The sequence below is a fragment of the Solanum lycopersicum genome, chromosome 5, assembly GCF_036512215.1.
Source record: "Solanum lycopersicum chromosome 5, SLM_r2.1".
Lineage (NCBI taxonomy): Eukaryota > Viridiplantae > Streptophyta > Magnoliopsida > Solanales > Solanaceae > Solanum > Solanum lycopersicum.
Window position 1 is genome coordinate 64,461,632 of NC_090804.1, and position 22,845 is coordinate 64,484,476.

A 22,845-nucleotide genomic window follows, 5' to 3' on the forward strand; every position below is an offset into this window, starting at 1 on the left:
AATTAAACATTGTTTCATTTCTACTACTATATACTACTAACGGTACTTTAAGTTATAGTATTACACTAATTCGTTCAATTTTTACTTAGTTTTAACTTTTATCTGTTCTTTTTACAAAATAAAAATATTTTTCATTTATCATAACAAAATGAAATGATATTTCAATAAAAATTCTCTTATACAAAATGGAAAATGCAATATTGAGATCTAGACAGAGTGAGAATCGTAACTGAGACTATTTAAATATAGTTCCAAAGAGACATTAGAGAATACATTAAGTAATGAATTTCACATTCCTATATAAGGCAAGTGGAAGAAATCAAATCAAATTGATATTACACAAAAATAAACCTATTTCAACTAGTAATCCTGTTTGGAAGAACCTACTGATCTTCTGAATGCCCACAAACTAGATGTATGTTGTAACAAAAACAATTTATAGATGTGAACTCATCTAGAACTGCCTAGGGCATTCTACACTAACACATCAACTTAATAAATAAAAGAATTTCATATTGTGAACTCTAACTCTGATCATATTAGCACATAACTCTTTCTGCATGCATGTCACCATCCTTGCTGGCCTAGAAATGCTGTAGACCCCTCTCAAAAAACTCTTTTGCACAATTCACTTCCTCATGTGCTCAGGAATAAGGCGCTGTCTCAGTTCAGTGGGTGCACCAGAAAGTTCTGTGTGAGGCTTACTACAGTCAGACGGGGCGAGGTAATTATACCGATAAAGTTAGAAAGGAAAAAAAAAACGGAACTCAGCTCAACCTTGAGGTGTGAAGTTGAATAGAAGTGGCAAAGGTCGTCCATTAGGCAAGCAAGCATTTGGTTTTCTCAGATCATCAAAGAAAGGGTGTGCACATGCCTCCAACTGAAAATGAATATAAAGACTATGACTTATTCAAAATGCCTCATCATATCAAATCCACGAAAGGAGTCTACAAGCATGTTTACATACTACTGGTGAAATATGGTCGCCCTCTCAATAGGCTTCATAAACTTATTGATTGTACACAAGTAGTTTGTATGTGTTTTCTCATTAACTACTTTAAGCTTTATGCTAACTGCAGGAAAAGGCTTAGTCATTCACTTACAGCAGTACATCGGAGAGTTGGTGAATACTGCAGCAACCTTGAGGCCAGATCTACAGCTTCACGGGGTATTTTTCTTTGAAATATCTGCAAAATATTGAGATTCAATCTTCAGCGCCTCAGCCTATGAGTGAGTGAACTTGGAAGGGACAGTGGGTCAAAGAACTTCAGCGAGGAGAACAAACAAAAGAAACTAAGATATAAATAAACACTATACTTGATAATTTGTAACAAACCTTGTGCCACGGGTGAGCTTTGATTTGAGGGAACTTGAACTCTGTATAGTTTGGATTCATGCACCTAATTTCCTCTCTAGTTGGTGTCCCCAAAATCTAGCACGGATTAAGTACATCAAAAGACCATAAGCAACGGAATGAAACTCAACTGGCAACGCTTTAAGAATGGGGGATGAAAACTGATGTACCATAATAGCATACCTTGATGATCTCCACCAGCTGATCAACACCACTTTCTCCAGGGAAAAGAGGCTACACATGATGCAACATTCAATGCATCAGACTAGTTTATACCACAGTAACTCGAAATATGATGCTCAGAAAAAAAGATTTTCTAAGACTTTCATAGAGAAGTAGTATATCACAACCAAAAAAACTACCATAATAATACCATGATCCGCCAAAAAAGAGAATCAACTACAAGTAGGAAACATTTAGGTGCAAGCACCTAAATATCTACCTTAGCACAAGAGAGGCACCATAGAAACCAAAGCTATGTAGGTGTAAGAAAAAGTTACCAACTTTCTACAGCTAATATCAGAAAGAGTGAGAAGATAGGAACCACAAAGTCGACTCACCTGTCCCAAAAGTAGCTCACCGAAAACGCAACCAGCTGACCACATATCAATTGCCGTTGTGTACTCTGTAGCCCCAAAGATCAATTCAGGCGCTCTATAATACCTAGAACAAATGTAGGCTATATTGGGCTCCCCAGGCACCTATGGCAAGAAACAAAAGTCTGAGTAGGGGCAAACACCTAGAAAAACGTAGTTCTCAAAAGAACACCACATACCAGCATCTTTGCACTTCCAAAATCACAGATCTTCAACTGATGAGTGTGTGGATTAACCTATAGCAATAGTTAAAACAATAATACCACAAATAGTTAGAACAGAAGCAATCACAATGAAGGAAGAGGGAAAGCAACTGTCACAAATAACCAAGGAAATGGAAAAGATACAAACACCTAGAAGCAAAGGAGCATAACCAGCAAGCTTACCAAAAGATTCTGAGGTTTAATATCACGGTGACATACCCCAATTACATTGTGCATGTAATTTAGAGCCCGACATATCTGCATTATGATAATTATGAGAAAGAAATCAAGTTATAGCTTCTGGAAAATCAAGATAATTCGAGTAAACAAGATGATGTACTGTAAAAGTGTCGAAATTATCTTATTTACACAAAGTTCTTACATAGAAAAGTAAGAAATCACCCAAACGCTTACCTGGTACATGTACAATTGAACGTATATGATGGGCATGTGATGGTTCACTCGGCTGTAGTGCCTTGAAACTCGGTACACAGTTTCAGACACATACTCCAGAACAAGGTTAAGGTAAACTTCATTCTTCTCAGTAGTAGAATAGAAACAGTGCCTCAGGTGAACAACATTAGTATGATCAAGGATGCGCATAATCTGTAGTTCCCTGTTTTTGTATCTCCTATCCTGCAAGACCTTCTTTATGGCCACAGACTCACCTGTTTCTAGGCACTTGGCCTAAGGAAAGAAAAACAGAGAAGAAATGAGCAAACGTCAAGCAGAGCCACCCAGACGACTTCAATGCTTTCAAATAAACACCTGATCCTTCCTACTGACCCAATCAAACACAATTTTACCTGAAACACAACTCCAAATGATCCCGTACCCACCACACGTTCAGCCATGTAAGACAGTGTCTGGGACAATAGCATGAAGTTTATTAATTGAGTAAAATCCAATTACATAACAAATCACAAGCGACATCACATCTAAGTCTGTTCAATTCTGAAGATGAAACTTACCTGTTTCTTCTGTCCATTTCGATCACTCAGAGTAGTCACAATTATCTGGCCTGTTTCTGTTCCATTACCACTAACAACAGTAGGCTCCATATCCTATAACATTTTATCATATCATAAAAAAAGGATTCTCCATAAACAATAAAGCAACATGATGTATTATATAAATAAGAAGTTACCTTTAAGTCATCCTCATGGTCATAAGAACTTTTCTCTCTAATTCTCATTTCATTTGGAAGCTTCTCCTTTCCAGATTTTTCCTGCCTTGTATCGACAGTCAATGTACTTGCATCACTTCCCTCAGATGTAGAAGTCACATCATCCTTTGACGCTATAGTACATCGCTCTTCCATTTGAAATTCAATATCAACCCTGTGATCTACTTCTTGCTCATTCTTCAGTCTCTTTAGACTAATATCCACTCCCTATTAAATTAGTAAAAAAAAATTGAGAAAATGCACTTAAACACAAACCCCACTCATGAAAAATTATACTGAGTATATTATTATTTGACGACAATCACATCAGAAGAAACATTAACAATCTCATGATTCATTTAAACATTATAATCATATCACAGAGTTAGTAAATGAGATTGTTCTATCACCATCTTTAGCAATGGTAAATGTTAAAAAATGACAAAGTCTCGCATATAGGTGATTAATGAGATGGGTGCTGAGTTAATCCTACGACCTAATTTTACAGTAAAACTACTTATCTTCGGTCGCATTAACAAGCCAATCAAGTACAAATAAGCATAATATAGAATAATTCAAGACAGTCAAAAAGCTAAGATCAAAAAAAAAAGTTGAAAAAACATGCTACACAATCACAAATCAACAAAAAACGAAGCAAACAAAACCAAAAAAATCAATAAATTATAAAAAAAAAAAACATAGAGAGGAAATTACAGGATCGGAAATGGAAGATCGTCCAGACGCAATGCTCTTGAGGCGACGCATCACATTCATCTCTTTCCTTTTCCGATTTATTCAAACCCTAAAAATTGTTGCTTCTCCTCGCTCTCTTTTCTTAAATCAGAAACAAAAAGTTTCTGAAAAAAAAAAAGAGAGAAGACGAAGAACAACAAACGAGAAATTGATACACAGAAGGAGAAGAAATAACAAATATATATATTCTCCTTTCTGCGTTCAACAAAAAAGAGACAAAAGGGGAAGAAAAAATTGAAAATGAAATTGATCAGACCAAAACAGAGGAAAATAAAAAAAGAAAGATAACTATTATACTCCTATATAGCCATTTACGTGTCGGATTTAAATTTCGAGATTCAAATTTTTTAAATTTTAATTTTGAATGAGATATATAAATTCTAGTTTAAACTTATAATCTTAAACTCTCATTTATTCTATAATAATAATATAATGTAATGCGTTAGTGTTTGTTTTTTAATCAGATGTAATTTATCAATTTATATATATGGATTCATTTGATTTGTCATCTTGTTTCTAGGTTATTTTTAATTAAAAAAATATGTTAAATTTTAACGGTTAAATCAATAATAATCATTAATTGATAAACAGTTAAAGTCATATCTTAATTGCATTATAACAATTTAGCAATTAGCATGTCTATAAATTAATAACAAATAAACTTTAAAAACTGAATGTGTAATAGTCTGCAAATCGCACAAAAAATATAAAGTGCATTAACAAATTTTATGCAACAGACTTAATTCAAATAATATGAAGTTTACATATCAAAAGATTAAAAAAAACATATAAATTTGAATATACGAAATATTTTATCTATTAAAGATTATCTTTTTATCTTAATTCTTAACCGTAAATAGAAGTAAGATTTACAAAATACTCTACTCTTTCTTTACAAATACTCTAATCTTTCTTTGGATTTTATTTTGAAAATGTACTCTCAACACTATTTTTGTTTCAATTTTTTTTATTGGACTCAAAATGTGACGAGAGCGATATAAATCAGAATAAATAACTACATTTATAATATTTTAAATTTTTTAATAAAAAAATAATTAATTCATAGAGTTCTATATTTAGAAAAATTCAAATCGGCTGGTCAAAGTCATCCGTCATTTCTACATTGTTTTTTGTGTACTTTTCAGTCAAACTTTGATTCTACACCGTTGATTGAACGTCATGGCATGATGTAAGGGTGTTTGTGTTAGAATCGAATTCACGCACACAAGAGAAAGATATAAGAGCGAAAGAGAAAACTCAATATTTCGTGGTAACACTCCGTAAGTAAATTTTCACGGCGATGAGGTATATTTATATTAATAAATCAAGTATTTTCTATTGCAGAGAATAAATAGAGAATAAACTTTTATATATATTAATCAGGCTCCATAACCTAACAGTTTGATTATTTTGGAATTTAGTGGGTAAATGGCGAAAATGACCTTGGCGTAGAGGAGGAATTACGAGTAAATTTTATCCGCATTAAACTTTTTATATCAAATCAATATATGTATTCATGTGTTTAAATTTATGATTTATTTTATTTCATTAAATCATGAATTGGTGTGAAACCCGATACAAGTAAATTTTTTCCGAGGAATTACATAGTATCTCGTTAGATAATCACCATATTTATATTATTTCTTTCTCATACAAAGTGCCTATATGCTAGCGGAATATCCGGGAGAGGGCTTTTTGGTCTAACCATTTGATCGGATTGATTAAGAGAAATAACTCATGTAATATTTATAGAAATAAGTGTCAAAAATATATCTAAACAATTTTTTTTTAGTTTCATACTTGAACTATAAGAGTGTGAATTTCATACCTAAACTATCACTTATTAGTAACATCTAAGAAATACTAATAAATGATAATTTAGGTATGAAACTCACATTTTCAATAGTTCAGGTATAAAACTAAAAAAAAAATAGATTTATTTTTTCATTCATCTCTTATTTATAATATGAAAAAGGGCCTTAAATATCTCTTTAACAATATAAATTGATTTTTTTTTAAAAAAATAATATGCCATTCATATTTACTAATGATTTGGATTCCTAGACTCGACCAATTGGCTCAACCATGTTTCCTATTTATTTATCACTATTATATGCTTGTCATATTTTTTAAGAAATATATTTTTGACCTGTTTTCTCATTATGGCCTCTTTCCTTTTATTATTGGTATCAATAGATCATAAAACATATAGTAATAATCACTAGACATATGGGTTGAGTGAATACAAAAGGAACAAAGACAATTGCAAATACATTTAAATATTTTGATACATAGTGAATACATAAAGAAATAGATACAGTTGATACAAAGTGATATGATATTATTGTATTCATTAATACAATCCAATATAACTTAACGCTATTGTATCTGTTGATACAAATTAATGATATCAATTGTATTCATAATAATACAAGAAATATAATATGTATTCATCCTTTCACTCACCTCTCGCGTCTCACATCCTTTCATCATGTAGCTAAGAATCTAATTTAACCGTGTATAAATCTAGATCTATAATAAAGTCTAACTATAGTTATTAATTCATTATCGAAAATTCCTTTAAAAAGCAACATTTGACTAACGGGCTAGTAATTAAGGAGGAAATAATTTAGTTGTGGATGACAATGGGTTTAGACAGATGCGGGGTGGGATGGGTTTAAGGTTGTGTGGGGTGAGTCAGATGCGGGGCGGGATAAAGTGGATTTTTAAAAATTAATGTGAGGTAGAGCGGGTTGCGGGTTTATGTAATTTTATATGAGTTCAAACTTAACTTTGCATGTTATAAGAGTGATAAAACATTATTTATTAAGATAATTTCATTAAAGCTACTAAAATATTCAAGATAATAAATGAAAATGGTTCAATATAAAATAATACAATTTCTTACTTGTTTCCCAATTGACCTCTAAAAAGTAAAATTTTAAGTCATTATCCTATTAAATTAATACAACTTAATGAAAAAATGAATTTAATTTTTTAGTTTCAAACATTACTAGAAAAAAAAATATGAAAAGAATTATGCGAGGCGGGTTGAAAATGAAAAGGATTGTTATGCAAGACTGAGCGGACTAAATTAAAATTGTAAAAATTTAAGGAATCTCATAGTGTAATTCAATAATTACATTTTGTCCCGATAAAATTAGTATTTACAAAAAATCCCTTAAATTTGTTGTTTCGTGATACTTTAGACTCTAGTGATACATGGTAAATGATACATGGTAAGTTTAAACTGTTGAGAAAAAAATTGAGAAAAAACGGTACAATTAATGTTGTTACTAAAACAACTTAATTTAAGGTAACAGATCATTAATCACCATAAAATCAGCACGTAATTGGATAACATTCTCCCCTATGTATAAGGTAACATATCATTAAACATTTGGATAATATTCTCCCCTATATATTTTTCAAAGTCCTTTAGGAAATTGTTGTTAAAATTGTCAGCAAACCTTATGAGTTGTGTTGATATCTTTTTAATCTTGTACTTCAGTGGCTGCAATTTGAAAATAAAACAGCAAATTATAATGATATTGAAATATAAATACTAAATAAAACAACTAATAACTTACTGATACATGGTTTCAGTTTTCAGAAATTCATACTACATGAAAAACATGTGATACATGTCTACTACATGTATCAGTGAATTAACTAAAACATTATAACATGTGATACATATCTAATACATGTATCAGAAACATCGCCTAAACAATATACACATTGATTCTATATGTATCATCAAGTACAGTGGATGAAACATTTATTAAACTTAGTGAATGATACATTATAACAATTTTCAAAACATGTATCAGTTCATCTGCTTGCCTCCAAGAACAAGAAGATTACCAAATTCATCTGCTTTTTGATTGTTCGTTTAATCTTTCCTCTGATTGGAATTTGTTTCTTCGGTAACTGAACTTGAGGGTTTAGGGTTTTTATTTTTGGGAGTTGTTAAGCATGTGGGTTTACGTTGAAGTTGCAATGGCGGAGTAAGTAATCTTTAAGAGAAGGAAGATGATTATGGAAAAAAAAAAGAACTGAAACTTGATGGAGTAAGAACAAAACGGGAGAAGTTAAGAGAAGTTGTTCTGATTTTTGAAATTTCAAAATTTTTGAATTTTGAAATTCAAAATTTCAAAATTGGGTCTTTTATTTAAAATTAATTAAAATTAATAATTCAAAATCAAAAAACTGATTTAAAAGGTTGAGTGTTTAAATGGAGAAAATTCAAAATCCAAAAACTGATTTAAAAGAACAAAACGGGAGAAGTTAAGAGAAGTTGTTCTAATTTTTGAAATTTCAAAATTTTTGAATTTTGAAATTCAAAATTTTTGAATTTTGAAATTCAAAATTTCAAAATTGGGTCTTTTATTTAAAATTAATTAAAATTAATAATTCAAAATCAAAAAACTGATTTAAAAGGTTGAGTGTTTAAATGGAGAAAATTCAAAATCCAAAAACTGATTTAAAAGGTTGAGTGTTTTAATGGAGAAAAAATAGGCATTAAAATGGATAATTGTGTATTATAGGAGAGAGAATGTAATGTATCTATAAACTTACACTAAAATTAAAAAAAAAGAATTATGTAATATTTAAAAAAAGAAGGGAAAATTAGAGAATATAAAACTTATAGTTATGTATTTAAGTTATTTTTCCATTAAAATTTTACGAATTAAGCTCAATCCGTACTACACCGTCCCATTTTCATACCTATTTAGTTTGGCTTGCATGAACAAAATTTGGGCCAAGGCCCTAAAACGCCAACCTACTCCCCCACTTAGAGTCCTCATAATACTTGATCCAAGTCCGGATTTTTTTTTTTTGCATCCATCATTAATACTATATTTTAATAAAGGAAAAATTGTATATATAATAGCAAATTAATCACCTAAAATAAATGGAGTAGCTAGGATTTGATTTAATTGTGCTCCATAGTAAACGTTTGCAAAAAATTATTAGGCGCCTCTCTCCCAAATATCTCGCTCGCCACTCTCCTTCAATCTTTCGCTCGCTTCCTCACTTTTTATACAAAAACAAGTATATAAAAATTATTTCTAATTGTATAAAGCAGAGAAAATTGTATAAATACATATATTTTTGTTCCCCTCTCTCCCCTCTTTCAGATCTCGCTCGCCACTCTCCTAAATCTCGCTCGCCACCCTCGCCTTTCTCACTTATACAAACAGAAGCGAAATGCCTAAATTGCGTTTCTGTTTGTATAAAGCATGAGAAAATTATATATACACATGCAAGTACATATATTTTCGTCCTATACACTTATAATTATACAATAAATATACTCTCCTGCCAGTTTCTTTTGCCTTTCTCTTTTTCTCGTTTTATACAATTTTCAAATTGTATATAATTTCTCTCTTTCTCGTTTTATACAATTCGATTCAATTGTATATTCCTTGTCAAGTCTCTTTTGTCTTTCTCTCTTTATCATTTTATACAAATTCAAATTGTATATAATCGTTCTATACACTTATAATAATACAATTCGTTTTATACACTTCGTTTTTATACAGTTTTCTGCCCAAGTGTCTTTCTCCTTCTTGTTTATATACTTCGTTTTATACAATTTGCTTCAACTGTATATATATAGCGAATTATACATATGTTTGTTATGGAGCGCAATTATGCAGACTTTACTATAACATACAAATATAAATTTTTTATTTGATATATGCGAGAGTTGCTCTTTAATAAATTTATATTTGCATCTTGGACATTACATGTCTTAATGTTGATACATCATTAACTAATTTATAATTTGATGCTAGGCTAATGTTTTGCATAATAATGTCCTTGCACCATAAAAAAATCATTCCACTAGAATAGTTATATTATTATAATACACATAAGAGAAACTCTATGCTTCATAGACAACCAAAAGAACTCCAACAACTTTTATATTACATAGTCATAAACAACCCAAGAACTCAAATTAAACAAAGGAAAAAAAAAAGTCTAATTAACAAAACTCTAGAAAAAAAATTAAGTTGTATATATATATATATATAGGTAGGTCACAACTTAGTTGAAGCTACATGGGAACTTAAGAAAACCATTCCTTTTTTTTTTTAGTAGTAGATCTTAATATTTCAATCTTGATGTCACATACCTTTCTCATCTCAAATTACAAAAAAAATAATAAAATTAGAAAAATCAGCTTAAACCAAAAACCCAAAAAAATTAAAATTAATATGTTTTAAGGTGTTGGATGCCCAAATTTTAGTCATGGTTCTTTTCTACCCAATCTGATCTTCCTAATGTGAACTCCAAGCTAGGGTTTTTCTGATCCAAACTGCAACCTACATAGCTCATTGCTCTTGAATATTCACATTCCTGCAATAATTTCTTCATACATTTAGTACACTTAATATCATGATTTTTAAATATAATTGCGACGGATGACATTGCCTGTTTAGTTAGGTCAAATAACTGACCTGATCAACTTGTTTGAAATTGAGACGTATGTCGTTAGTATACATTGATTAGTGTTAGTTATTTGGACTATATCAATTCCTTTTTCTTTTGTTAAATTAAAAAAAAAAAGTTGAAATGATGTCTTTTTTTTTTATAGGGGAAATGGGGATAAAATCTCCACATATATAGTGAGTGAGTTACTAATTATTATTAAAACATAGAAAAGAGAAGAAAAATAAGGGGGTCTTTAATTAAAAAATTGTACAATTCACATTTCGATTGATTGATTGAAGGTTAAATTTTTAAATCATAATTAACCAAATAACCGATAAACCAATAATACTATAATTCCCATTTTATTTTAAATATTGAACATTATCTTTCGAAATTTAAAATTATAATTTGGGGCTATAACATCATGTTAACATTTGATCGATAGTACTTCCCATGCAAAGTAAAATGAGGAAAACACAAGTTAAAATGTACGTAAATTGATCTTAACAATAATACGAGAAGAGATTGAGGGAAGTACCTCTATATGATGGCTGAATCTTTGTTGAGATGGGAAAGAGGATGATCTGATGAGTCCATTTGATTCATTAAAGTTAGCTTGTGACAATCTTTCTCTACTACTGAAAAATTAAGTAGAAAATAAACTTTACATACTATAATATATACTTTTAAAGTTTTCATACACTCCTTATGAAAAATATTTATATTATAAGATCGTTTATATAAAAATAGAATGAATCGAGTATATCAAGTGATTTTGGGCTTCTTTAGCCCTATTAGTGTACTTTTTTGCTACTCCAAGCCTATTACTCTTCAACCCGTTATCATCCTATCCCCCGAAGGATCAATAGTCTTCTCATTTTCTTAGTATATGGCTTAACTTAAATACTCAATCTATCAATCAACGATAAAAGTGTTCAGTCACTTGAACAAGCCTCACGACTTGTTTTATTATTACTCTCTCCTTCACCATCACTACTCTATCCTCAAAAGAAAAAACCACAATGGATAAAACTAGAAAAATTTGTTTTGTGTCTCATAAGAAATAATTAATTTTTTCACAAGTATGATACTTCATTTATGTTCCAACATGACTTCAAAACTTATATCTTATTAGACATAAATTAGATTATTAAAAAGACAAATACTAAGACCAACATTTTAAGGCGAAAAATTAATGTTCAACTTATTTAGAAAATTAAACTAAAATCCAACTCATTTAAAGAGCAAAATGTGCAACTATCTATCTATAATATCCTAAATCTTCTATCATTACACTCATTTAGCCTAAGGGTTGAGTTATAGACGCTTATATTTTTTCATATTTGTGCGAGTTTTTGAATGTAATATATACATAATCAAGTGGCATAGTTACAGTATTCGACTGACACAATAAAACCAAATCAAGGTGTTATTAAGTAATCAAGGAAAGCAAGTTTTCCAAAAAACGTACTTAGAAGCTATATTTCAAATTTCAAATAACAAGAAAGATATTACATATTATTATTAACTATATATTATTCACATAAGATGTAAACACACGTCCATAGAAACACCATGCATATAAAATTAAAAAAAATACTTTCTAATTAAACGAATGTATAACTTTGAGAAAAGTAGAGCACTTAAGTCAAGAGACAGGTCTTTTTTTTGGACATATATGCTAAAGTCTCCTCGTGAAGAGAATAACAACAAAGTAAAGTAAAAGGGTTTTGTCTATACATTTAATTATATTAAAAAATTATATTAATTTAATTAACCAAAATGCAAAGAAAGAGAAAAAAGAAAAGATAAAGTAGTTGTTGCAGTAATTAAATACTACACTTTAATTTATGTAGTACTATTATATATGTTTCTTTAATAAAAAAATATAAGGGGGTACATATGTTGAAAAATCTTCAGGTGAAAAAAGAAAAATGAAATATAATAAAGAAGCAAAAAAAAAAAAAAAAGCAAAAGCTGCTACTAGAAACCCCTTTTTTTTATTATATATATATATATATAATTATTTTTTGAATAATTAGAAAATGATTGAAGTACGTGGTTTGCATTTCTAAATATTCATGCAAAAAGTAAAAGGAAATGTGTAAATATCAATTTTATTCATCATTACTTCAAAAGTTAATTATGTCCGTGTGAAATATTTGTTCAAAAAAAATCATCAATTCTAGAAATATTTATCTTCTTTTACTAACATTTTTTATAATGCAAGTTACTATAATAAAAATAATTTATTAGCTGTATTTCATTTTTAATAACTGCTAAATATGTACTTTTAGCAATAATTGTCACACTTTGTATATGTCTCTAAAACCTTAAGCAACATTATTTTTAATGACACTTAAATAATGTCTGTAAAGAGTTTATCACTCTTTATTAGTGTCAATATTTAATACCGCTAAAAGTTATTTTTATTATAATGAGTGTATATACATTAAATTCAACCTATTATAGCATTTATATACTCCCTTCGATCCATTTTATGGACGTGGATACGTAATTAAGAAAAAAAGAAAGACATTTAAAATTTATAATATATTATTATCTCGTTATAAATTATCTCTCGTGCAAGTAAAATGAGAAATATAAAAGCTATTATTTCAAGATAGCTTATTTTGAGACGGGGTAAAAAAACTACATCAAGTAAAATGAAATAACAAAATTTTATCATACCGATCTATGTGTAACTACCTCACGAGCTAACCTAGTTACATAATTATTTATTTACTATATTGTCCGGGCATAGAACGTAAACGTTATGAAAATCAAAAACATATATTCAAAGATTTTTATATAATATAATTTATGTGTTAATTGTACCTTGAGGAGTTGCTCCAAAGAGTTGTAGAAGGTTCATCACATCCATCTAATGGACCTCTTTGATCCAAAATCTTGTCAATAGCTAACAAATCTTCTTCACCTGATCCATCTGGTTGTCGTAAAATAATTAGCAACAGACAATTTTTATCGTCAAATAAAAATAATTAACGATAAACATAGCTACTAAATACTTTTCTTTTTTTAAAATAGAGAGACTGTTTAACAATAATATAGCTATTAAGATAAAGAGACTATTAACAATAAATATAGCTATTAATAATGAGTTAGTGATGGGTTATCAAAAATACAATTAACTATAAGTTATTTAACGATAAATATAGCTATTTTTTTTTATGTAGTGAATTAATTAATTAATTACCTGAGGAAGCTGCAGGTTTGTCAGTAGTTTTAACAGTGCGATACATCTGCATTAGAATAAAAAAACATTTTAGAATTATAACAACAATTCAATAAATACAAAAAAAAAAAAAAGCAATTATTCCCCCATATATTTCCTCACTCTCTAACATATTTGGACGAAGCTAAGATTTGAAGTTATAAATTTAAAATTTTATTTTTTTTCAAAAATATTCCGTAAAAGTTACTACATATTCAATAAACCTAACACAAATACACAATTTAAATTAAAATTACGGAGTATAGTTAAACTCGTAATCCATATTCTAGCTTCACCCCTGCTCACACATAAATATATATAGAGGGGGCGAAATCACGTAGGAGAAGAGGCTCATCCTGAGTATAGTCAAACTCGTAACCCATATTCTAGCTTTACCCCTACTCATACATAGATATATATAGAGGCAAAACCACGTAGAAACAGAGGCTCATTCATAACTTGTTTCGATGCAAAATTACACGATATATAAAAAGATATTTTATTTACTTATTGCTTCAAAAATACTTTAAAAAAAATTGATAAATGTGAGTCAAAATGTTTCATGATTCATTAATCACGAGGTTGATGTTTTTGATAAGGTAACAAGAAGAAGTATTAGTATTATTAATATTATTATTATTATTATTGAATAATGATGACTTACTTTTGTCTGTTTTCTTTTTCTTTATCTCTCTGCTATACTATCAGACTTGTTTTCTTTTAATTCAGTCATTCATTCACTGCATTTTCATCGATTATTGTGCCAACAGAAACAATTCACCCTCACAAGAAGAAAAAATAATAATAATAAAAATAAAAATACATTTATTTACCTGCAAATGACTTTTGACATGAGCTAGAGTGAGATCTTTGACATCCATTAGCTCCAATACTGATTTTGGAGTAGCCCCTAATTAAAAATTCAACATTATTTGACTTCACTACGCAATTTTTAGTATATATTATTAAGCAACAATAATTTTAAAATGTGATGATGAATATGAACATATATGAATGTAAGTTGCAAAAGTGTATTTGAGTTACACTAGTGTAAAAAAAAATAAAAATAAAAACTACATGGAAATTTTCCTGCTAATTTTCATACTAATTCTTAGAAAATTCTCCATGTAATTCACAGTTTCCTGCAGTATCTGTCAAATATCAAATTTAAATCGTGAATCTGTATTCGTAACTATATATATAAACAATGTTCTCATCAAACCTAATGTACCCTAAAATCAAAAATAAAGATTTGGGGTTTCCTTTCATGTACCATAATTAGCCACAAAATAGAAAACATTTTTTAAAAAATGAAATTATTACTCTCATGTACACAAACAAGTGCATTACATATGTAAAAAAAAAAAAAAAACTCAAAGTAGGGGATAGATAGATAGATAGAGTGTTTACTTTCATGTCCACCAAGAAGCTCAACAGCATGAACAAATCTAGCATGAAGTGAAGTTGTCCATCGCATTCGCGGTGCCCTCATGCTTCTTTTAGTTGGAAATTTAGGTAAAAATCTTGATCTCATCAAAAAATTATTACTTTCATGAGAAGAAGGTGAACCTAATAATCCAACTCCGTTATAATATATGTGTTGTTGATTTTGAAATCTATTAGCCACAATAGGTATTCGATTATAAGGAGAAGAGGAAGCAACATTTGTAACATAGGAATTATTCGAATATGATATATGATCCAAATTATTATGATAAATGGATCCAAATGATGATGATCTCTTTGGATCTTGATGATGATGATAAATTGGGATACCCTTTATAGGGTCTAATAAAGAAACCCCATGATAACTATTCATGTTTTGGCTTTGTTGGAGAAAAGGATTTCTTGAAAAACTCTTATTTTCTTCATTATTGGTAGTAGTTGGATGAGCTAAACAAAGCTCAGTCAAACTATTATTATGTGTTGTACGTGTTGATGATGATGATGAATTTGGAGGGCTAATATGAAGAGAAAGATCCGGGGTTTGTTTTGATGAAGATGAGTTTTGTTGAACAAAAACCCCTTCTAAGAGCATATTGGATAGCAAACAAAATTATATGACAATTCAAGATTTGTTCTTTTTTTTTCTTTAATACCTCAAAAAACCCCAAAATTGATGAAAAATAAAAGTAAAAAGTTGCAAACACACATAAACAAGATGTGGAAAAAGAGAGATGAACAAACTTCAAGTTTGATTCTTGATGATAGATTTAGGTGGAAAAAAGAGTAAAAAAAAGCCAAGTGTGTAAGTGAAGAAAAAGTGAAGAGCAAAGATTTTGATTTTTATCTTTTATCTTCTTTTTAAGTGGACATGTTTGTGAAAAAGGAAGAAGAAGAAGGGGATAATGGTGTTTGTGAAAATTAAAACAATAGGAAAAAAAAGAAGAGTAGAAATATGTGTTTTGGTAATAAATGAAAGAAAGGAATCAACAAAGGCTTTATGGAATGAGAAAAAAAGGAAGAAAGGGATAGGAGACTTGTGTTCCTCGAGAAGTACTGTTTATTAGAAAATGACACTTGAACACAAGGCTCATTTCTCTTTCTTGTGTTGTCATTTTTTTTAATCTAATACCCTCGGTCGATATTCATATTATAATTCGACTAATTCAGATTCACACTATACAAAATCTCATTCAGAAGGAAGCACTCTCATGTCTCAAACCTAAGAACATTGATTAAAGACAAAAACAACTTCACTTGAAAAAAAAATTCAATGATTTCTTTCTTTTTCTCCTCTATAGTAAAAAAAATAACAAAAAACAAAGCAATCTAAATTATTGATAACAAAGTTCTTACGTTATTAATACATTCTTTAAAAACGATTTGGTAAAATTTATAACCTTGAGGATAATTTTTTTTTTTGTTTTAATTCGTTTGTCTAGAAAAATATCTTTGTTTAGCAACTCTTTAATTTACTTTTGGACATTGTTGAAAACATAAAAAATTAAAAGGGATTCTGGTGTGTTAACATATATTTATTTTAAGATTCAATTTTTTTTCCTTATTTTCTTAAATTTCGTGTCAAGTTACAACCAGACATACAAATTTAAACTAGGGAAATATATGATAAAATTCATGAATTTTAAGATCTTAAATTTGTTAAATGTGTAATTTATTTGAAATACCCTTTAAATCTTTTGATTTTATGTGAGATTTGTATTAATTAAAATTCAATAATTACAAACTATAAAGAGTAAAACACATACAATAAAATATAAATAAAAAAAATGAAAAAGATGAAGGGTCACTTTTTGGTTGATTTTTCTCTCCGTAGAGAACGGGTTAAAAATGGTTGAAGAGTGAAAGAGACACTCATCTCCCCTTTGATTCTTTTTCTCCCACTCTCTACGCTTCTACTTCTTTGTCTTTTTATATGTTTCGATTTCATTTTTTACCCGACATTATGACTTAATTTTGTAATATCTATATCGAGTGTTTACATCAATATCATCAGATAATACATGACAATACTAGGTGTACCTATATTATCAGTATCATCAGATAATACATGACAATACTAATCACTTATGATATCTATTTCGAATATTTACATCATTATCATCAGATAATACATGACAATGCACTTAATTTGTATATGCATTTATTTATCTTACTTAAGGATGGTAAGTTTATATAGTACGGTTACTAAAATTTATGATTGATTGTACACATACCATAATTGATAATTGAATTATTGAGATAAAGAAAAATTAATGAGTATTATATTTATATACTTGAGCGAAACTTTATTTTTTTTACTATGTATTTTTTTTAATGAGTTGATTTGATGAGATATAAATAAAAAAATTATATTTTATAACACTAATTTTGCTAATGGTGAGTGTACAAGCACACGATGGGACTCGTGGAAGTTTTAACCCCATGTAATGTTCTAAACCTTGTTTTTATAACAAATCTAAAAAAAATAAATTATCTTTTATAATTTTACGTTTAATCAAACAATACTATATAAATTGGCATATATCGAGAGTGTAAATAGTAGTCTACAATAAATAAATGAGATTAATAGCATGAAAAAATAAAAATCTACCCTACTAATTAAGCTAGAATAAATAAAAATTTATTGGTAGTGTCATAATTAGTTTTACTTCCATGTATGTAACTTATATATATATATATATATTTAAAATAAATTTTCCCAGTTTGAAATAGAATGATCTAGTTTTTTAGTCTGTTTAAAAAATAATTATTCTTTTCCTTTTTTGGCAACAATTTAACTTTAACTTCTCATGTGACAAGTAAAAGATCATAATATTAAAGGAAATTTTGATACATTTGACATAATTTCAATTTCAAATCACAAAATTAAAAAATCTAGCTTCTTCTTTTTTTAAATTTCATTTTAAATCAAATCAAATCATTCTTTTTAAAACTGACAAAGTAGGTAAAAATACAATGTTATTTTTGGTTTTAACAGCCTATCCCATTTTGAAATAGATTAGGGGGATGTTAGGTCAAACTTAGACATATGCAATAAAGAAAATAAATGTAGTATAAATATATATAAACATTAAAGTACAAGTGAGGCATTGACTTAGAGAAATTAAAGGCAAGAAGGAGAGTGTGAGAACCACAAAAAAGGGGTATTTGTTCTCTAGTAGTGTAGAATAATATAATATGTGGTGTTAACATGTGCACAAACCTAAAAATAATTAAAACACACACATATTATCTTCTAATTCCATTTTTTTCATACTCCCAAATATTCCCTTCTAATCTTTCAACAACTTTGTCTGGCATCTTGAGTTTTAATATGTCTTCCTTCACATGATCATACACCACTAAATATGAATCATATCCACACACAACTATTAATGTTTTCAAAACCCTAGGCTAAATCAAAGCATTTCTTTATAATTATCATTTTGTTTTCTTTTATTCTAGCTAAGATATATATATTCGGATAGGATCAAACTAGTTATATGTATATATGCATTTACATTATACAAATAATTTATTTTCATCATCGCATCAGTATAATTTAACTTATTATATTATCGTATACGTAAGGGCTCATCTGATTCTTTTTGTCAAAATATTTTAACTTCAATGATGAATATATATAGTATATATTGAATTCCTTTAGCTTATTCGTATATTTACTTTTTGAGAAAAGGTATGACAATATAACCTTCAAACTTTGTTATTTACAATTAATACCCTTGTTATAAAAGTGACACATATATGCTCCTCATGTTATACAAATGGTTCACGTATAATCTATTCCTCTAAAGGAAGTGAAAAAAAAATTTAAAATTTATTTTATAAAAAATATAATCATATATATGGGTATATTTGATCTCTCTCATAGGTACTTTTTTTTGGCTTCTTTTTTTTTATTTCAATGATTAATTTAAAATTATTTTTTTATTGTCAAAATTATTTATGCTTCACTAATTTTCTTGAAAAATTTACTACAAGTGCCCTATTTTATTTTTCTATCAAGAAAGAAATTATATTACAATATAGCCACAAAAAATTAGTACTAATTTTTTTTCTTTACACTAAAGAATGAAATAAAAATACTCAAATAATGATGATAAAAAATGATAAAAATTAATTTATATATGAAAAGTATGAAAATATACTTTAAGCTTTGTTAGAAGGATCATTTATAATCCTCACGATTTAAAAAAAATTAAAGTCAAAAAAATAAATTTAACTAATTTTTCACTTTCGTTAGACAATGAGTACACATGAACTCCTTTTGTTACGGTAGCGATGTATGTTATTTTATATAACAATAACGGTATATATGAACTACTATCATAACATGGAATAACGAGGAATATATCAACATGACAAAATTAAAAGGATATATTTGAAAACCTCTCCAATACTTTTTAATATTTTCAATCCCCTTGCTAATTATATGGCTCTTGCTAGTGATCATCAATTAAGTAAGTTATCAATTAAATGTTCATGGACATTTTTACTAGCTCCCTAGTGTGACACCTTTTGTGGAAATTAAAAAGAGCTTTTGAGCAATGAATAATTTATAGGTCATAATTCAAACCATAGAATTAATCATTAATTTTACAAATTATGACAATCATATAAAATATACCATTTATATAATATAATCTTTTTTACTATCTTACATAAACGTGAAATGCATTATATATCGAGTTACTTGTTTTAGTGTGACATGACTATGTCCAATGTTACACTAAATGACATTAGTCTATAGGTGGTGCTTGGCTGGAGCATTTAATGCTAATGTTTTGGTACTATGCTTTGGTATATAATTTTATATTTTTAGGTCTCCTATTTTCGAAAAAAACTTTGCGCTGAAATATATTCCATTGGAAATAATGTTGAAGACAAACTTTTATGAATTTTAAGCTTTGGGTAATGTATTGCCTACATAACCAGTATGGAATGATGTACACTTGAAGTTTCTGTCGGAATTTCACTATTATCAATCATTATAAAATAATTTGTTTTTGAGTTTTAACACGATCATATCAACACTAATGCATCGAATATATACCATCAGAATTTCGAAGTTAAGTGTGTTTGGAAGAGAGTATTATTAGAATGTAGGGGTATACCATCAGAACTTCGAGTTAAACTAATAATCAAGCCAATAAGATATCTTTCGTTGATTTTGGTACTCGCAACCTTCAGGTTGGAAGTGAGGGGGGCTTACCATCTGAGCAACTCTCTCTCGTCGGTCTTTAGTGATTTGATTTTCAGTTAAACTAATAAGAAATATTCATAAAAAAATTATATGACTTCTCCGGCATTTTAGGACAATAAGATAATAATGTAACTTTACGGATGCTCATAAAATAAAAATAGTAGTAACTAACATAAGAGAACTATACAAGTGCAACATAAATAAAAAAAATTAAGACAATAATGTGAATTGAAGGCTAGAGGGCAAGATAGTAACCAATAAAATATTAATATTTAATATTTATATAAGGGTAAAGTAGTAAATTAAAGTTGTCAATTCGATTTAATTTATTAATCGATTCGATTTTTTATCCTACTAATGGGTAATCCCATGGGAAGTCATCCTGTTGCATGCTTCCTTTTAACCAACATGGATTGTAGTGCAGTAGTGAAACTGCTTCAATCTTAATCAGAGGTTTTAGGTTCAAGTCTTGAATATAGAAAAATTCATGTGGAGAGTGTCACCATCAAATAGGTCTTGCAATGTGCGATTCAAATTAAAATTGGAGCCAAATTATATTCCAAACACCAAAAGCCATACCCAAATATAACAAAATATGCCTCCACGCATTGATATATTGCTTTTAGTTAATTCGATTTTATTAATCTCAATGTATTTTAGGCAAAAGGTGTTTGATCTCTTACATTTAATTAACAAATTACCGATACTGTGACACGTTTTTGGCATCTGATTTAAGAAATTAAAGACATTCAATAGTCCTAATTAACTAATTTTCTATTCTAATTTACGTAATACGGATTGAAATTTAAGCGTTAAACGATATAAGTTTTAAGTTTTGAACATGCATGAACTGTGGCATCTATAATTTTTAATTTATTTTACATATTTTAAAATTATGTAAATAATACTTATAAGACCTATTACTTTATCAAGAAATTTTTAAAATATATGAAAAACTTATGTCCAAATTTTTTTTATTTGATTCTCAATATTTAAAAAGTTGTTACATTAATTGAGATAAAATGAGTATATATTATCTCTTTCTACGTATGATAAGTTCCCGCTAAGACATAGTTAGGAAAAATTTGAATAAAGCACAAAATTATTTGTTGGTTACTTGAACTTTCACTTTGTTGATAAGAATTCGATTCCCCACATTATAATCTCCTCCTAATTTCCCCTTCCTTTACCCCCTAATTTTATTTTTTTAAAAATAAAATTGTCCATAACAGTTTTGTGCGCAATAAGAATGAAAGTTTAATGAAGATATTAGATTAATTATAAGTTGACGATATGTCTAAGCTTTTCTAAAAATAAAGTGTATCGTATGATTTAATTATAATTATACATGGCTTTTTCAATTTGAAATTAGATTATACTAAACGCAAAGTAATAGTACCTATTAAAAATTTCGAAAGTCATTATCATACTACTTTTGGACATTTCTATTATATTTCTTTTTTTTTTCTATTATACATAAATGAAAAAGGAGATAAAAATATTTAAAAAAGAAGTTTGATTAAACATTTCGAAAGTCCACATGCATACCTTTATAATTGGGGTTCACTTTGAAAGGAATGTAACATAAAAGGATATGGAATACCTTACAAGTACTTTATTATTATTTTAAATATTTTTGTACAATTTTATATACTAATTCCCTATCAGATCAGAACCATGAGATTTAAAAGGTCCCATGTGATAAAAGATTTTAAAGAAAAAAAAAATACAACAAAAATAATCAATCATGTTTTTATTAGTAGTAAAATTTATTTTTGTTTAACTATTATTATTTTTTATCTTTTCAAGCTTTACCCATAATACTTTTGGTCTCTAACCTATTGATACATTTTTCTTTTGATTTGTGTGGTATGTGATTCAAAATAATTATTTTTTAATTGATTAAAATGTGTGTTTTCATCTCTTCATATATAAGATATGTTATGATTAATTATTTTAAAATTATATTATTATAAAACATAAAGTAACAATAAACTTTAATAGGTATATCCCATTTGAGTAATTACATAGTTAAGCAATTAATACTTATTGTAAATTTGTGAATATTCACAAAAATAATGGATTAAAAATGCATGATTTCATTAATTGAAAGTTCAATTTAGTTGGTTAAATATCATAGAAATCAATTCTTTTTTTAATAATTTAGGGCCTAAAAAATACTTCTTTCATTTTCATTTGTTTAATCTATTTTTGTTTTTATGGGTATCAGAAAGAATAGCTTTTTTTTAATAACTCTTTAATTTTAATTTTTGTCACCTAACATATTTAAGAATTAAAACTATAAATTTAAAAAATATTTAGCAACTTAATCTTTGGTTTTGTTGCTCCAACAAATTATGATAGTAACAACTTGATTGAAGCTCTTGAAGCTGTTTTGGGGTTATTCACAATTTGCACATAAGTTGGA

The 22,845-nt window shown here is 28.2% G+C and overlaps 2 protein-coding genes across 4 annotated transcripts; both read right to left on the minus strand.

Annotated features, from left to right (window-relative positions):
• Positions 1-217: 217 nt before the first annotated feature.
• Positions 218-4,411, minus strand: LOC101263118 (shaggy-related protein kinase epsilon). Its single transcript, XM_004239993.4, has 13 exons — positions 4,033-4,411; positions 3,301-3,546; positions 3,125-3,217; positions 2,960-3,019; positions 2,568-2,840; positions 2,337-2,411; positions 2,130-2,186; positions 1,915-2,055; positions 1,538-1,588; positions 1,337-1,432; positions 1,104-1,187; positions 778-880; positions 218-690 (listed from the first exon to the last, which is right to left on the minus strand). The coding sequence occupies exons 1-13, from the start codon at positions 4,090-4,092 to the stop codon at positions 629-631; spliced, it is 1,401 nt and encodes a 466-aa protein (XP_004240041.2). The 5' UTR covers positions 4,093-4,411; the 3' UTR covers positions 218-628.
• Positions 4,412-9,900: 5,489 nt separating this feature from the next.
• LOC101262816 (transcription repressor KAN1-like) lies at positions 9,901-16,285 on the minus strand. Of its 3 annotated transcripts, none has more exons than XM_004239992.5 (6): positions 15,161-16,285; positions 14,584-14,660; positions 13,733-13,778; positions 13,354-13,462; positions 11,054-11,153; positions 9,901-10,440 (listed from the first exon to the last, which is right to left on the minus strand). In XM_004239992.5, exons 1-6 carry the CDS (start codon positions 15,786-15,788, stop codon positions 10,327-10,329), a joined length of 1,074 nt encoding a protein of 357 aa, XP_004240040.1. In that variant the 5' UTR covers positions 15,789-16,285; the 3' UTR covers positions 9,901-10,326. The 3 variants fall into 3 exon arrangements, with proteins under 3 accessions (XP_004240040.1, XP_069154263.1, XP_010321488.1); XM_069298162.1 differs by having other exon boundaries at positions 11,054-11,099; positions 15,161-16,163; XM_010323186.4 differs by having other exon boundaries at positions 11,054-11,150; positions 15,161-16,163.
• Positions 16,286-22,845: the final 6,560 nt, after the last annotated feature.